Source organism: Schistocerca gregaria, chromosome 8, assembly GCF_023897955.1.
Source record: "Schistocerca gregaria isolate iqSchGreg1 chromosome 8, iqSchGreg1.2, whole genome shotgun sequence".
In the NCBI taxonomy this organism is placed as follows: Eukaryota; Metazoa; Arthropoda; class Insecta; order Orthoptera; family Acrididae; genus Schistocerca; species Schistocerca gregaria.
This window is the reverse complement of record NC_064927.1, coordinates 424,066,732-424,085,221: the sequence shown is the minus strand read 5'-3', so window position 1 is coordinate 424,085,221 and position 18,490 is coordinate 424,066,732. Positions and strand designations below refer to the sequence as shown.

Sequence of the window (18,490 nt, the reverse complement as noted above, 5' to 3'; positions counted from 1 at the left end):
ACTCCTGTAGACTTCATGAAACTTGGCATCAGTGTCATGAGCACACCTTCAGTTGTGCACATTTTAAGGAGCTTTTGCGCATGTGCAACTGACTTGATGTACTTGCCTTACAGTCCAAATACATATGGATTTGATAAACAACATGCATGGTTCATGGTGTGCATAGCTAGCCCCTGCCACTCAACTAAAAGTTTACTTCAATGCCATCGGGTGGTAGCACACTGAAGCAGACTTTTAACCCCATTTGATTTGCAGAAATCCTGCTGGATGGTAGCACCCTCCACAGATATACCAATTCACTCAACAACATAGCAAAATTAGTTTGGATGTCAGTGTATGTTATCATTATACTGACAGAAAAACCTGTTTTTCGGGTTTCTGAATGCGTTATAGCATATTTAGCTTTGAATTTTATCATATAGTAATCCAGTTGAGGTGCTAAGAACCATAAAGCACTTCTTTGTCAACTTTAAGAATGTAGATATTAATGATTCTGAAATCTTATGGTGAGTCAGGTTTAACTGTGATGTAGGTCCACACTGTTTGTATAAACATTCACGAAATGCCAATTCACCAGTTTGTCTGATATTCACTTAAATGTTGGATCAACAATGATGAGCTTTTGTCCCTTATGGTTCTCAATGCCTTATTTGTATTCTAGTCAAGTGATCATGCTGGTAGACATTACTACCTAAATCTAATCATTTCCACAAGCTGCAGTTTGTTTGGAGTTGGGTTGTTTACTGCAATAGAATCAACTTTCGTGTGCAGTGTCAACATGAACTCCGCATTAAATGCTAACAAAAAAGAAAATTACCAGTATAAGTCAGTCACAAAGGAACTAAGGCCACCCAGACCAGATCCATTGGCTCAGAAAGGTACAAAATCAAATAAATGTGCCTACAAGCTGTAATAAAAATGATTATGGTGAGATAAGTGTACTAACCAATCACGGATCATATGAAGTGAACACAAAAACCAAAAATCCGTTACTACAAAACTATGTGAAAATGTTTAAAAGTCAATGTTTATAAATACTGAATGTAATTACAATGATGATTATGGACTTCTCAAAAAAAGATAGTCAATTAATTGTAGTTTATTTATGAAACGTATGTGCATATATAGATTGATGGAGGAGGAAGAGATTGGTGTTTAGTGTCCCATCGGCAACGAGGTCATTAGAGACAGTATAGATTGATATGTCATAGTAATTTCTTAGCTACATGTTGTTAGAGGTAAATCTTTATTCTTTTGTGCCATTTGTTTGAAGTGTGATTTATGTGTGTTTCATTTATTTGTATTGTGAAGTGAAATGACTGAAATATATGTGTAAGTCTGCAGAAGGTCCACCGGAATTCATTTTATCATTGAAACATCAACCCGATTATCCTTTAGATGATTAAAAGATAAATCACAGAAAAGAGAAAAATGACAAGCCAACAATACAAACAAAGAAGAGCAACAAAAAAGATGAGTATTTTTATTATTAATAGAACTGGTTATTTGAATTTGACTGTCCCTGTCACTGGCTGCAATGTGTCACTATCCAAGCGTGACAGGTGCTGTGAAAATGTGATCAGTCACCCAAGTTACTAACTTAGGTGCTGTGAAAATGTGATCAGTCACCCAAGTTACTAACTTACTCCAAACATTAATAAACCAACTTTGGGCAACAAGAGGGTGGGGACAGTCAGAAAGTTAACATTTAACAAAGAAGTGTATAATAACCATAAGGTGTTGTGTAGGTGCAACGTAAGAATGTTCCAGAAGTTAATGTGTGGACTAACACATGCATTACAGATCTTGTATCTTTGCCCAAAAAAATAAAAAAGCACAAACCTCCCCTTACCAAAAATGCAAAACAGGAAGGAGTGAAAGCTTCTTGCATAAACTGTTCTTAATTATGTACAAAACAGTACAATTCCAAAAAATAATTCTTTCTTTTTAAGACAAGTTATGCATATTATTATTACAAGGGTCATTCAGTAATTAAAGTGACAAATTGGTCTGGGGAAAAACTGTTAGCAGGGCAAGTCTGGCACTTTTATGGCTTTAAGGAGGTATCACTGGGATGAGCTCTGATCAGCTGATGTATCATCATTGCTTTGTTTAAAACCTCAAAAATACATCTCAAGATGGTGAGCCTGCTTGAAACATCCACATTAGTTGAACAGCACTCTGTAACTCACTTTTTACTTGTTGAAGGCGAGTAACCAGTGAATATATAAGTAGAATGTCTAAAGTTCATGGTGAAGGTTGTATGAATCATGAAAATTATTACAAGTGGGTAGTACAGTTCAAAAATGATCATGACTCAGTGACCGACGAACACCGTTCTAGCCGATCAGGTGCAGTTTCAGCTCCCTCACTTGAAAGTAGGATTTATGACATTATTTGTGCCAACTATCATGTAACTGTGGAAATGATAGTTGATAGGTTCAAGTTAGTACTGGCACAGTTCATAACATTATCTATAACAATCTGAAGTACCATAAAACATGTGCAAGATGGGTCCCAAAGGAGTTGACATGGCTACACAAGGAAACAAGGGTGAGAGTGTGCACAGAGTTAAAGGAACATTATGAAAGAGAAGGTGAGCACTTCCTCAACAAAATTTTAACTTGTGATGAAACTTGGGTTCACAATTATGAGTAAGAAGCAAAAAGACTTAGCATGAAGTGGAAGCACACCAACTCACCTGTCAAGAAAAAATTCAAAACCCAAGCATCAGCAGGAAAAGTCATGTTGACAGTGTTTTGGGATGCTGAAGACCCAGGTTTTTGTTATTATCTCGAAGAGCAGCATACAATTAAGAGCCAATACTACTTGGATTTGCTTTTAAACAAGGTGAAGCCAGCCGTAATATAGAGGGACGTCATGGATCTCAGAGGAGAGATGTGATTCTCCAGCAAGACAACACATGTCCACATATTGCTCTACTAACCCGTGACACCATTGACAAAATGGGCTGGGAAGTACTGCCTCATCTCCCTTACAGTCCTGATTTAGCAAAGAGTAATTTCCATTTGTTTGGTGCACTGAAGGAGGCATTACATGCAAAGAGGTTCCATGACAACGAGGACATGAAAAAGTTTGTGGAAAATTGGTTCAAACATCAAGATAAAGAGTTCTTTGCAGCCAGAATAAAAAAGCTTGAAGCCCATTGGAACAAGTGTATAAATGTTCAAGGGGATTATGTTAAAAAGTAGAAAAAGTATTGTCTTCTAAAAATAAATTCTTTCTTCTACAGACCAATTTGTCTCTTTAATTATTGAATGACCCTTGCATTACTACTATTGTTGGCAATGGCTGTAGTTGTATAACCTTGTTGATAAGCATAACTGTTATACAGCATATGCTATTAATGTCACACTCTCAAACTTACCTAAATCTAAAAATTTGTGAATACCCAGAATACATAATCATGAGCCACCACTGCCTACACTCACATCTGTGCCTACAGCTGTACTTGTCATCTGCAGGCTGCCATATGGCACTTGGCAAATGGAACATCTAAGCAAGTTTTATTGCACTGATGCGAGGGCAGGGACAGGGGGGCAGGTGTTACCTCCACCATGAAGAGGAAGAGTCCAGCGACGGAGGAGCAGCCCCAGGCAACCTCTATGAGCCGACGCAGCGCGGGCGTCAGAAGGCGCACCACAAGTGGGTGGGTGATGCGGTGGTGGGGCACATGCAGGTCAGGCATCAGGAAGGTGGAGATGACGAGAGTAGCCGTATGCACCGCCATCAATGCCACGGTGCACACCGCGAACATGGTGAACAGCCAGGCCGGGCAGCGTGTTGGCACATTCACCTGCAGCTCCACCATTGACTGCTGTGGGCACACAAAATGAGTGTGGTTCTTATGCTCTGCCACCTGCTGTGTACACAGTTTGAAAACTACTGTAAACTACTACCTGCATTGATGAGCTAAAACATTATGATCACTTGTTTAGTAGTGTGTTGATCAACTGTCTGCAGACAAAACAGCAGTGATTCTATGTAGCACGGATTCAACAAGTCTTTGGTAGTTTTCCGGAGTTGTGTAGCACCAAATGTTCATGTACAACCCAAGCAATCCTCCTACATTGTGGGCCAATGGTTTCTAGACATGGAGTTGTCGCCAGCTGGTGGCTCAGGCTGTTCCATCGGATTCAGATCATGCGAATTTGGTTCCCTATCATGCCCCTCAAATGGCTGTAGTTTGATTCTGGCCTGTTGACACGTGCAGTTATACTGCTGGAAGATGCCGTAGCTGTCAGGGAAGATACCGAGGATAAAAAGATGCAGGGAGCTCACAACAGTGTTCATTGTAGTCCACAACTGTCACGGTGCCTTCGATTACTACCGCAGGTCGCATGGAAGCTCATGTGAGTGATCCCAATAGTGTAATATTACCTCCATCAGGCTGTGTCTTTGGTGTGGTGCATGATTCAAGCAGCCATTTTCCAGGATAATGGCATATCCAGAAATGATCACTATCTGGTTCAATCTCGACGATGCTGTTACCACAGATTGTTATTGACGATGTCAACATGAGAACGTGTAGGGGTCACATATTGTAGAGCACTGTGTTGAGCAGTGAACACTAAATGTTGTGTAGCAAAACACTTGTGCTTAAAACATGTTGTCGAATCTGTCTCTGATTCCTCCCTTACTGTTTAGAGAACTGACAAGCCTCTGCATCACGTGCCCTTAATCCCATAATATAATGAACAGTGGTCATAATGCTTTGGCTCATCAGTGTAGCATATTAATAGTTGCAACAGTATTATGAAAATGATACACTAATACTCGCCATATAGAGGAAACACTAAGTCACAGACAAGCACAATGAAGACTGCTATATTTTGTGTTTAATGATCATTTCATTGTGCTTGTCCGTGACTCAACATCTTCTCTATATGGTGAGCATTTTGATTAGTCCATCATGGTCTTTCCATTTGTTAATAATTAGAGTTTCATCCCATTCCAGTTGCATATGGAGCATGGGAAAATTGACTATATACATGCCTCCAAATGTAGTGGAGTTAGTCTAAAATTGCTTTCATGACCTTTATAGAAGTGATAAGTAGGGAAGAAAAATATATCTAGACTCCCCACTTAATTCTGGTTCTCGAAATTTCGTAAGTCGGCTTTTGGGGGATAATTTGCATCTATATTCTAGGGTCTGCCAGTTTTGGTTTTTGAATATTTCCATGATTCTCTCACATGAATCAAACAAATCTGTGACTATCTGTGCCATCCTTCGTGTATACACTCAATATCTCCTGTTAGTAATTCTCCATACAGATCCTGCTCACCTGAGCAGTGTACTAGGATGGGTCGCACAAGTGATCTGTATGCAGTCTCCTTTGTAAACTGACTGTACTTTGTCAGTATTCAGATTTTTTCATTTCATATCCTTATAAAGTGTTACTAGTACATCCAGGTGTTTGTGTGAGTTGAGTGATTGTAACTTTGAAACCCTGATATTTCAGTCATAGGATATTAATTTTTTTTTTGTTTCGTGACATGAACAATTTTCCATTTCTGAACATTTGTCATAGGTTGCCAATCTTTGCACCACTTTGAAATTTTATCATGATTTGTTTGAATATTTCTGCAGCTTTTTTTAGACAATACTTCATTATACATAACTCCATCACCTGCAAAGAGTTCTGAGGTTACTATTAAATATTGCTTTGCAGGTGAATAATATATAATGAACAACAGGGGCCCAACATGCTTCTGGGGGAGGGGGAGGGGAGGGGGATTCTTGAAATTATTTCTGTATCTGATGGGACTCTCCCTACCAAGTTACCCTCAGTGTCACAAATTTTCTTTGGTTCATTGTACAATCAGACTTTTGTTACTAAGCTTTGGTAAAGTTGTAGTGGCAGAGCACTTCAGAGAATACTTGCACAGTATCATAAGATACTTCCCTGATCATGCCATTGTAATGGGGGGTTACTTCAATTTTCCAACTATAGAGTAAAAGAGTCATGTGATTATAACTGGTGCCAGTGGCAGAGACCTGCATGAGATTGTTTTGAATGGCTTACCTTTTTAACAAACTATAACATTTCTCAGACTAGTGGAGAGTATTTCTTTCTGGATACAAGCAGCATAAGAGAGGTCAGAGTATCAGTGAATGAATAGTGTTTCGAGGAAAATTCTGAGATGTGCTGTTACCAACAGAGTCTGCCATATTTTACTGTTTTTGGGTCTGTTTAAAAAGAAAAGGAGTAGAGTTTATCCTGAAAACTACAATTTGTGATCTTGTGTGATAGATACATCTTGATGCTATGTTTCAACAGACTGTGCACCATCTGTTAGAGATTATTTTGTTATTAAGTTAATCAAATTAGTGGCTCCAATTGCTGGGGCTCTGGTGCAGCTTCCTGGTGAGAGCTTGGGGTGAACCTGGATAGGCCTGCATAAGTTGGAGCCGCAGTGTGGGAAAGGTCCCCCATTCTTACAGAGTTTTTGCATCTGGGTACTTAGACAGTGCGTTATGTCGTGCAACCATGGAGGTCTCAGGTGGCGAATTGTTAATGCCTTTTGGGGGACCTCACTGTTCAATGAGAGCCATTCAGCAGGAAGTTACTTGATGTCTGAATAAATAGGTTCATACTACAAGTACTTACGAAAGTTGATAGAGCTTGAGGTCACATGTTCGTTGTCCCTGCCACTTGCTACAAACCTCTTTGAGGCATAGTGACTCACAAGCACAGTTGGAGGGAGAAGTGGAGTCAGATGCTTTGTTTGGCCAGGCCTAGGTATGCTCAGGGGCACAGACTTATAAAAAATATTGGGGGGGGGGGGGGAGGCATACTGGGGGTCACAGCCTGGGAAATTTTCTTAATTTGAGATGAAAAATAGTGAGTTTTTAAGTTTTTTTTAAAGCAATCAACATTAGAACCCCAAAAACTGGGCTATCAATAACTCAACACTCTGGGAAACTCAACAAACTTGACACATTTTTCGGCTTTGAAAAAAGAAACAAAACATAAACATGCACGGTATTTTTGTAAAAAGCTAATTTAATTTGCAGTAACAATCGTGCTTATAGACTATTACAGAGCAGTAACTATATAGCTCTGAAAAGGCCGAAATTATATTTAAATAAATCCTAAACTATCATTAAACGAATAAAACATAAAATATTGCCATCACACAGTAATAGCACTTTGATTAATAAGTGAAATAGCTAATTTAAGCTTACTTTGAATGAAGCTCAGTTTTATTAAATAAAAACAGTATCTCAAAGTTAATGATTTAATACAGTTGATAAAGTTAATACAGTATGCCTAATAATTTCAGTAAAACATTCGTAAATAGCAGGTTTTAATTGGGTCTTACACCCTAAAAATATTTAAGTATTTGTAAATAACTAATAAAGTAATATAGTAATACAGTACTAAACTAGTACTAATATTTCGAAACTGAAAATTTAACATTATGTATGTATTTAATTCTTTATTTTATAAAGATTTTTAATATTGCTCTAAATGCCATTATTAGGGTTGTGTCTTTAGAAAGGTGCAAATGTCGACCGTCTGACTGGATTAGTGAATATGAAGTCATTGATGACTGGTCGGATATCCAATTCATCCAAAACATGTCGGTGGGCATGAAGAACAGCCAAGTGGTTCAAACACTTCTGTTCCATTGTTGATCGGAGACATGACTTCAGATGCCAAACGGCGCTAAATGATCGTACTGTTATTGCTGTCGTGATTCGAACTTCTTGGAGAAGCTTAATGCACTTCACTACTTCACATAACATCTCTCCAACTGCAGGCACTTGTGCCATGTACTTTCTTACATCACGCATTTTTTTTAAGACCAGTTGTTTTTTGTTAGTGATATCGGCTAACATATTCAAGAGTAAGCTCAATCTCTCAAAGTCTATGTCATTTTTGAAAAACTCAATTGATTTTTCCAAATTTGTTTCACCTCTGTTTACTAAAAGCAAGCATTCTTGTTGAACTGTAATGATCTGTGTGACTACAGTTGAAGCAAACCACGCAGTAATGAAAGATTGCACCATTCCACAAACTTCAATGTAAATAGCTTTGAAGTATTTCTTTGGGGTTTTGAATGTGTGGTGAACTGGCTTCATTGTGTTCATACTTCTTTGGTGTACTTCGATTCCGAGGAAGCAAAGGATCATCAAGTTCTGAAGGTTTTTGTTTTAAACACAATTCCCAAAAGTGTTCAAAACTATCATTCCTTCCATTCAATATACAAATCAAGACCTCATATTTTTTTGCAGATCAGCAACTCTTAGATGAGGGCATTGAATTTTTTCATTAAAATCCTCCACTGGGTTCATTGCATGGCAGTAAACACGTAAAAAGGAATAAGTCTTATTGTATCATTGACTCAAGGTAGCCTGCACATTTGTAACCCGCCTCTGCTTTTCCTCTGCAGCAAATGTTTCAAAAAACTCTAGAAGTCCTTCAAAGTTTCTCAATATTCTCAAGATACTAAAGTTTGCATACTCCATTGAGTCGGGCAAAGGGGTCGTAGACCAGCTTGATCATTGGCGCTTTCACAGCATTTGCTTCTGAAAAGTCCCAGCCTTTTGTTGGATTTCCGTAGAGCGTTTATTAAGTCGTTGGCTAAAGCCATAATATCCCTCATAGACATAAGATGGCAGAGACTATCTACAACAGACAAGTCTAAACTGGGAGCAGTGCAGTGCACGTAGCTTTTTTAGCCCTTCAAAATTACCTCTCATATTCGAGGCACCATCATAGCACTGTCCTCTTGTGTTATATATTGACAAATCAAGACGAGTGAAAACGTCTTTTAAAATATTAAACAGAGTTTGTGATTCAGTGTTGGGGGTCTCCTATAAGCCAATAAAGTCTTCGTTGATGATTAACGGATCATCGACAGTACAAATACAAAATGACACTTGTTCGTGAATCGAAGAATCACTTGTTTCGTCAACCATAATAGAAAAATGTTCAGCTTTCTTGACTGATACCAATACCTTTCTCAACATGGACTTTCCTTTCAGATCAATGATCTCCTTTTGAATATCGTGGGACATTGACTTATACCCCAAATGCCCTAACCAATCTTTAAACTGAGGTATGCACTGAACGAAACTATCCACACTGAATGACTGCGACAGGAGGGTGGCTTTATACAGCGCCGGCGTCGTAATGTCTCGAAGCATAGAAATTGCATGGTAGTAAAAATTGTCTCAAGAGTTAGATGGCCTACCTTCATATCACTAACTGTTCATTCAATTGGGAGGCCACACTTTGGTTAGTGATAGAATTTAGTTTCAGAACATCTTCTTTATGCATAAACATATTTTTATGAAGACGGAACTTTTCCAAAGCCATTTTCCAGAACGAAAACCCTACCGAAGTAAATGCATTTTCTTTTTTTGAAGAAAATTGTAATAGATTTTTAGCATCTGCCTCTTTGCAAGTTTTGCAAAAAACTTTTTCGGTACATGCTTCATATTCTAGCCATGTATGTTTGATCAACCAAGACTTCTGAAATGATCTTCCATTACTGGATTGTCCAGGTTTCGGCTGTGAACGGTTCTTGTCTGAAGGCGGCGAAGCAATTGATGACAAAATAATTGTTGGAGGCTGACTTGCAGTATCATCAACTTCCAATTGTGCCTTTTTGGTAACAAATTTATTCATTGCAAACTTAATTCACAATACATTAAGAGACTAAAGTAAACGAATAAAACATAGTCATATAGAATAGTCCATTAGGTACTAAAGTTGGAACACTAAACAGGTCTGCAGCATGCACTGAACGGAAGTATCCACAATGGATGACTGCGACGGCTTTAAGGTGTGCGATGCGGAAGGTTGCAGGCGTTTCTGCCCCAGTCCTTTTGACGTCGCTGTGCCTGCAGCGCTAGCCCGCCGGCGCCCGATTTACCTAAAGGTTTGCGCACGGGGACAAATTCTAAGTGTGTGCAAAGCACCGTGACACTATCATGACTCACACCACTCGTTTTCAGTTAACCTATTTACTATCATAATAATTATTTGTTTAACTCATTACTGAATGTATTTTAAAAGGTAACTATCGTCAAACAAGGAAAATAAAAAATTCGAACATAGTTTGTGATTTTACAAAGCATAATATAACAAATAATTTTCTTAAATTATTGGGGTAGCTCCGCCCCCCCCCCCCCCCCCCAAGAGAATTTTTGAGGGGCCTCGGGCCCCCTCAGGTCCCATGGAGTCGGCGCCTGTGGATATGCTTGGTCGATTACGTATTCAAATCGGAACTGCTACAAGGTAAGGAGCAAGGAGACTTCAAGGCTTGTATGTTAAGCACCTAAGATGCTATGGCCTTGAGAAGCCCTGGTGTCAGTTCGGTCCTGGTAGGTGAGAGCCCTGACTTTATTTTTAACCCACAGGGACCTAGGCCCAACAGTGAGTAAATCTGGGGAACTGGAGCCCACAGCCCCTGATGGCCTGCTTGGTGCATGTTGTGGACTCAGCTCACTGTGGAGATGCTGCTGTTCCCTCGTTTAGCTGGTGTCTGCCGAGGCGGCACAATCGCCACATGATTCCCTATAGAATTGGCCAGTGGGTTGCAAAGCCTGCAGGGCAGTGACTGATGCTGCTCCTCTGGGAGGAATTTGACCCTTTTTGAAAGAGGAATTCTCCTGCGTCACGTCCTGCATCTACGTAGAGCTGGGTAGTGGATGAACAATTAGAGGCCCTGTATTCATGATAATCCAACGTCATTCAGTGAATTTCAGAAGTGGATGCTGTGCAAAAGGTGAAATTAGTGAGCAGCGAGAGCGGTATGTTAACCAATGTCCAACATTGGGATGCTTCATTTCGCTGGAAACCTCGTAACAGACAATGCAACATGATGCGGTGCGTTGTCCTGATACAGAACTCATGATTTTCTTCCACGATTTGAGTCGTTCTTTCATATTTTCTTATATAGTCGAGCAAGAACCTCAAGGGAAAAATGTTCTTTAATAGTCTAAACTTCAGGAACACAGTAAGAACACACAATGCCGTAAATATCGAAAAGAACAGTCATCACACAGTCTAGCATAATAGTCGCGACACTTTACCTCTATTTCGTTGCCTACTGCTCCAGCAGTGCGCCAAACAGCCAGGAAGTAAAACTGTTGAGTTCGGCGCGATCGTGAAAGTGAAAGCGAACACCAGCTGTTTATTTTAGTTTGTATAATGGTTTTTACAAACGGGAGCGTCTGTAGCCCAATAAATTGCAGCAACAACCAGAAGATGATACCACATCTGTCTTTTTATAGGTTTCCTAAGGACCCTGCGAGGTATAAATCATCATGTTATTAAACTGTAATGTCAGGATTCGCTTGCAAACTACATGTGTATTAATGATCAATGTTTCGTTTCAGGAGCAGAAAATGGCTAGTGAATAGCAAACGGGGAGATATTGTGAAAAAAGCCCCTGTTTACCTTCACTTCGAACAAAACCAGTTCATGAACGCAGGCAATAATAAACTAGTGAGAATGGAATACCCACACTGTTTGACATCATAAATAAGCCGCCTCAGCTGATGGTGAAGAGGAAACTGCTACAGAGGTTCAACAATTCGCCAAAAGCTGTAGAACACTCTGATTGCACAGAAGCAGCCAATTCAACTCTCCATATATCAGTGCCAGATCCATCAGACTCATCAACACAGACTCATCAACACAGACCTGCTTTGACGATGAAGTGGTTAGGTTAAGTGTAGTTATTCGTGTCTTGCAAAAGCGTGTGAAGTTTCAGAATGTGCAGATCGCTAGACTTCGTGCAAAACTATCATTTTAAGAACAGAAAGTAGCAGAAACTGTAACAGAAGGGTCAAGTGAAGAAGGACAAACAAAATTTGAAGGCTATAGGATCCCGACACAGGCGCCAATTCCATGGGACCTGAGGGGCGCCCAAGCTCGCTCAAATAAATAAATTATTAGTTATATTATGCTTTGTAAAATCAAAAATTTTCCTTATTTGACGATAGTTATCTTTTAAAATACATTCAGTAATGAGTTAAAACAAATAATTATTATGGTAGTAAGCAGGTTCACTGAAAACGAGTGGTGTGAATCATGATAGTGTTACGATGCGGCGCGCTTACTTAGAAATCGTCCCAGTGTGCGAACCTTCGGGTAAAGTCTGGCGTCGGCGGGCCAGCAATGAGGCCGCGGCGGCGGCATCCAAAGACTGAACCAGCAGCGCCTGGAACCTTCCGCCTCGCGTCACCTTAAAGCATCAAGACATTACGACGACGCGGCTGTATAAAGCCCACCCTACTAGGAAAGTCTGTGTTGAGAAAGGTATTGGCTTCAGTCAAGGAGACTGAACATTTTTCTGTTATGGTTAACGAAACAAGTGTTTCTTCGATTCACGACCACGTGTCATTTTCTATTCGTACTGTCGATGATCCGTTAATCATCAACGAAGACTTTATTGGCTTATACGAGACCCCCAACATTGAATCACAAACTCTGTTTAATATTTTAAAAGACGTTTTTGCTCGTCTCGATTTGTCAATGGATAACTTAAGAGGACAGTGCTATGATGGTGTCTCGAATATGAGAAGTAAGTTCGAAGGGCTAAAAAAGTTATGTGCACAGACTACTCCATCTTATGTCTATGAGAGATATTTTGGTTTTAGCCAACGACTTAATAAACACTGTAAGGAAATCCAACAAAAGGATGGGACTTTTCAGAAGCAAATGCTGTGAGAGCGCCAACGATCAAGCTGGTTTACGACCCCTTTACCCGACTCGATGGAGTATGCAGGCTTCTAGTATTTTGAGAATATTGAAAACTTTGAAGAACGTATAGATTTTTTTTGAAACATTTTCTACACAGGAAAAACAGAGGCGGGTTACAAATGTGTAGGCTACCTCGAATCAATGAGACAATAAGACTTATTCTTTTTTCGCCTTTACTGCCATGCAATAATAAAATAATAATAAAAATAATAAAATCAAATAGGGGTAATGCAGGAGTAGGATTAATAATTAATAAAAAATAGGAGTTCGGGTAAGCTACTACAAACAACATAGTGAACGCATCATTGTGGCCAAGATAGCCACGAAGCCCACGCCTACGACAGTAGTACAAGTCTATATGCCAACTAGCTCTGCAGATGACGAAGAAATTGAAGAAATGTGTGATGATATAAAAGAAATTATTCAGATAGTGAAGGGAGACGAAAATTTAATAGTCATGGGTGACTGGAATTCGATAGTAGGAAAAGGAGGAGAAGGAAACGTAGTAGGTGTATATGGATTGGGATTAAGAAATGAAAGAGGAAGTCGCCTGGTAGAATTTTACACAGAGCACAACTTATGATCATATCAGTCCTTCATACTCCCAGCTAGGTTGGATACGCCCACATAAGGCACGCGATCTCCACACGATGTGCTTACTTCATCGATTTCTTAGCCACTGGTGCCCTCAATACTTATCTTCTCACATTAAACATCTATCATCATTCCACAATCGCAATACCAGATCGGATACGTCTATCATCTTGGCTGTACCTTTACATAACACAAAATCTTTCTCCGTGTCATTCTCCATCTCAGCCATACGACTATGGAACGCACTCCCCTGTGATCTGCGTCTTATCCAGAACTACTCAACATTCAAGAGGGAACTCAAAACTTACATATTAGGGACGGTATAGCCACCATTGTTGTGCCCCTAACATCTCTTTCTTTCTTCTCTCCATCACAGCTTCGAATCTTACCATTCTTTTTCTCTTCTTCAAACCTATCTACCTCTTATATATCTCTTTCACCCCATTCTATCGTCTTATGTCTCTGCTCGATGAGAATAACTCACAAGCTGCAAGAATATAACGAGAAAATTCCCAACAAACTGACATTCACAAAAGAAATGTATGTTTACTTTCATATACTTAGTCACTATTATTATTATTATTATTATTATTACTATTATCATTATTATTATCATTATTATCGTTGATTGTTATAATTATTTTTATTGTTATAACTATCATTGTACTACTGTTATAATCTCAAAGTTTTTTCGTTTGACATCAATACTGCATAATACGTTAAATGTTCTTAATGTTATTTAGTAACTGTAACTCGTTCAATCTGAGTATGCCTGGTTAGGTGTAAGAGAGGGCCTGAAGGCCCTAATCTTGCCAGGTAAAATAAATGTATAAATAAATAAATAAATAAATAATCATAGCTAACACTTGGTTCAAGAATCTTAAAAGGAGGTTGTATACATGGAAGAAGCCTGGGGATACTGACAGGCTTCAGATAGCTTATATAATGGTAAGACAGAGATTTAGGAACCAGGTTTTAAATTGTAAGACATTTCCATGGGCAGATGTGGATTCTGACCACAATCTATAGGTTATGAACTGTAGATTAAAATTAAAGAAACTGCTAAAAGGTGGGAATTTGAGGAGATGGGACCTGGATAAACTGAAAGAATCAGATGTTGTAGACAGTTTCAGGAAGAGCATAAAGGAACAATTGACAAGAATGGGGTAAAGAAATACAGTAGAAGAAGAATGGATAGCTTTGAGGGATGAAGTGGTGAAGGCAGGAGAGGATCAAGTAGGTAAAAAGACGAGGGCTAGTAGAAATCCTTGGGCGACAGAAGAAATACTGAATTTAATTGATGAAAGGAGAGAATATAAAAATGCAGTAAATGAAGCAGGCAAAAAGGAATACAAACGTCTCAAAAATGAGATCAACAGGAGGTGCAAAATGGCTAAGCAGAGATGGCTAGAGGACAAATGTAAGGATGTAGAGGTTTACCTCACTAGGGGTAAGATAGATACTGCCTACAGGAAAATTAAAGAGACCTTTGGAGAAAAGAGAACCACTTGTATGAATATCAAGAGTTCAGATGGAAACCCAGTTCTAAGCAAAGAAGGGAAAGGAGAAAGGTGGAAGGAGTATATAGAGGGACTATACAAGGGCGATGTTCTTGGGGACAATATTATGGAAATGGAAGAGGATGTAGATGAAGATGAAATGGGAGACATGATACTGTGGGAAGAATCTGATAGAGCACTGAAAGACCTAAGTCGAAACAAGGCCCCGGGAGTAGACAACATTCCATTAGAACTACTGACAGCCTTGGGACAGCCAGTCCTGACAAAACTCTACCATCTGGTGAGCAAAATGTATGAGACAGGCGAAATACCCTCAGACTTCAAGAAGAATATAATAATTCCAATACCAAAGAAAGCAGGCATCGACAGATGTGAAAATTACCGAACTATCAGTTTAATAAGTCACGGCTGCAAAATACTAACGCAAATTCTAAACAGACGAATGGAAAAACTGGTAGAAGCCGACCTCGGGGAAGATCAGTTTGCATTCAGTAGAAATGTTGGAACACGTGAGGCAATACTGACCCTACGACTTATCTTAGAAAATAGATTAAGGAAAGGCAAACCTGCGTTTCTACCATTTGTATACTTAGATAAAGCTTTTGATAACGTTGCTGGAATACTCTCTTTCAAATTCTAAAGGTGGCAGGGGTAAAATACAGGGAACGAAAGGCTATTTACAATTTGTATAGAAACCAGATGGCAGTTATAAGAGTCGAGGGACATGAAAAGGAAGCAGTGGTTGGGAAGGGAGTAAAACAGCGTTGTAGCCCCTCCCCGATGTTATTCAATCTGTATATTGAGCAAGCAGTAAAGGAAACAAAAGAAAAAGTCGGAGTAGGTATTAAAATCCATGGAGAAGAAATAAAAACTTTAAGGTTCGCCGATGACATTGTAATTATGTCAGTGACAGCAAAAGACTTGGATGAGCAGTTGAACGGAATGGACAGTGTCTTGAAGGGAGGATATAAGATGAACATCAACAAAAGCAAAACGAGGATAATGGAATGTAGTCAAATTAAGTCGGGCAATGGAAAGGGAATTAGATTAGGAAATGAGACACTTAAAGTAGTAAAGGAGTTTTGCTATTTGGGGGGCAAAGTAACTGATAATGGTCGAAGTAGAGAGGATATAAAATGTAGACTGGCAATGGCAAGGAAAGGGTTTCTGAAGAAGAGAAATTTGTTAACATCGAGTATAGATTTAAATGTCAGGAAGTCGTTTCTGAAAGTATTTGTATGGAGCGTAGCCATGTATGGAAGTGAAACATGGACGATAAATAGTTTCGACAAGAAGAGAATAGAAGCTTTCGAAATGTGGTGCTACAGAAGAATGTCGAAGATTAGGTGAGTAGATCACGTAACTAATGAGGAAGTATTGAATAAAATTGGGGAGAAGAGGAGTTTGTGGCACAACTTGACAAGAAGAAGGGATCGGTTGCTAGGACATGTTCTGAGGTATCAAGGGATCACCAATTTAGTATTGGCGGGAAGCGTTAGGGTAAAAATCGTAGAGGGATGCCAAGAGATGAAAACACTAAACAAATTCAGAAGGATGTAGGCTGCAGTAGGTACTCGGAGATGAAGAAGCTTGCACAGGATAGAGTAGCGTATGAGAGCTGCATCAAACCACTCTCAGGACTGAAGACCACAACAACAACAACAACAACAACAACAACAACTGCCAATCATTGAACCCAGTAGAGGATTTTAATGAAAAAAATCAGTGCCCTCATATAAATATTGCTGATCTGTAAAAAATATATGAGGTCTTGATTTGTATATTGAATGGAAGGCGTGATAGTTTTGAACACTTTTGGGAATTGGTTTTAAAAGAAAAATCTTCACAAGTTGATGATCCTTTGCTTCCTCGGAATCAAAGTATACCAAAGAAGTATGAACACAATGAAGCCAGCTCACGGTACACTTTCAAAACCTCAAAGGAATACTTCTAGGCTATTTACACTGAAGTTTGTGGAATGGTGCAATCTTTCATTACTGAGCGGTTTACTTCAACTGTACTCGCACAGGTCATTACAGTTCAACAAGAATGCTTGCTTTTAGTAAACAGAGGTGAAACAAATTTGGAAAAATCAATTGAGTTTTTCAAAAATGACAGACATTGAGAGACTGAGCTTACTCTTGAATATGTTAGCCGATATCGCTAATAAAAAACAACTGGTCTTAAAAAACTTGAGTGATGTAAGAAAATACATGGCACAAGTGCCTGCAGTTGGAGAAATGTTATGTGAAGTAGTGAAGTGCATTAAGCTTCTCCAAGAAGTTCGAATCACGACAGCAATAACAGTACGATCATTTAGCGCCATTTGGCATCTGAAGTCATGTCTCCGATCAACAATGGAACAGAAGTGTTTGAACAACTTGGCTTTTCTTCATGCCCACCGACATGTTTTGGATGAATTGGATATCCGACCAGTCATCAATGACTTCATATTCACTAATCCAGTCAGACGGGCGACATTTGCACCTTTCTAAAGACACAACCCTAATAATGGCATTTAGAGCAATATTAAAAATCTTTATAAAATAAAGAATTAAATACATACATAATGTTAAATTTTCAGTTTCGAAATATTAGTACTAGTTTAGTACTGTATAATATATTACTGTATTAGTTATTTAATTGTGGTTCATGGTGTGGGTTCCTGTAGTCATGTCCTAGTTCATGAACCAGGGGCAACGTATGAGTGGCCAAGTAAGTGGTCCCGACAGTCGGGATACCAGTTACTTTGGAATAAGGCTGGGCATCTCGGACATATTCTGAGTCGAGGTCACCTGTGTGCTCAGGCGGCAAAGACTACCAAATCCACTGGTTAGTCCCTCAGCCGTTAGGGGTAAAACGGAATGGGACTTGGGGCAAGTAAGGCTAGCAACCTGCTTCCCTGGTACTTTAAATATGATGCTGGCAACAATCAGAGCAAAATGCCTCGGACCTTTAGAGGTGACGGAGTCCCACCTCTAACTGACAAACCAGGGACTCCTAAGATACGACTTGGCAAACAAATGGTACTGAGATGGGGAGCTATTAATATCAATGGGGGCTACTCTGGGAAGAAGGTAGAGCTGGCAGAGGCTGCAAGTAAGATGAGGTTGCACGTTTCAGCTGTTAGTGACATTCGGGTAAGTGGTCAGAAAGGAGAGGAAGTGGGAGAATACAAGGTCTACCTGTCAGGAGTCAAAGCAGGAATAGCACAATGGGGTGTAGGGCTTTACATCAGGAAAGAAATGGAACCCAGCGTAGTTGCAATAAGGTATGTTAACGAACGACTGATATGGATAGATTTGACAGTGTCAAGCAAGAAAATTAGGATTGTGTCAGTGTATTCGCATTGTGGAGGGACAGATCAAGATAAGATGGATAGTTTTTATGAGGCACTCAGTGATGTAGTTGTTAGAGTAAAGGACAAGGACAGTGTTCTGCTCATGGGTGATTTTAACGCCAGGATTGGAAATCGAACAGAAGGGTGTTATAAGGTTATGGGTAAATTTGGAGAGGATATGGAGGTCAACAGGAACGGGAAACAACTCTTGGATTTCTGTGCCAGTATGGGCTTAGTAATCACAAACTCCTTTTTTAAACATAATAACATTCACCGGTATACTTGGGAAG

General features: G+C 39.4%; 1 protein-coding gene across 1 annotated transcript in view; it reads right to left on the bottom strand.

The window, feature by feature from the left end:
* Positions 1–18,490, bottom strand: part of LOC126284222 (calcium release-activated calcium channel protein 1-like) — a 153,337-nt gene that overhangs the window by 19,034 nt on the left and 115,813 nt on the right. The window contains exon 3 of the mRNA XM_049982995.1: positions 3,572–3,838. Within this exon, the coding sequence (XP_049838952.1) occupies positions 3,572–3,838 (267 nt within the window). The remainder of the gene's footprint in view (positions 1–3,571; positions 3,839–18,490) is intronic.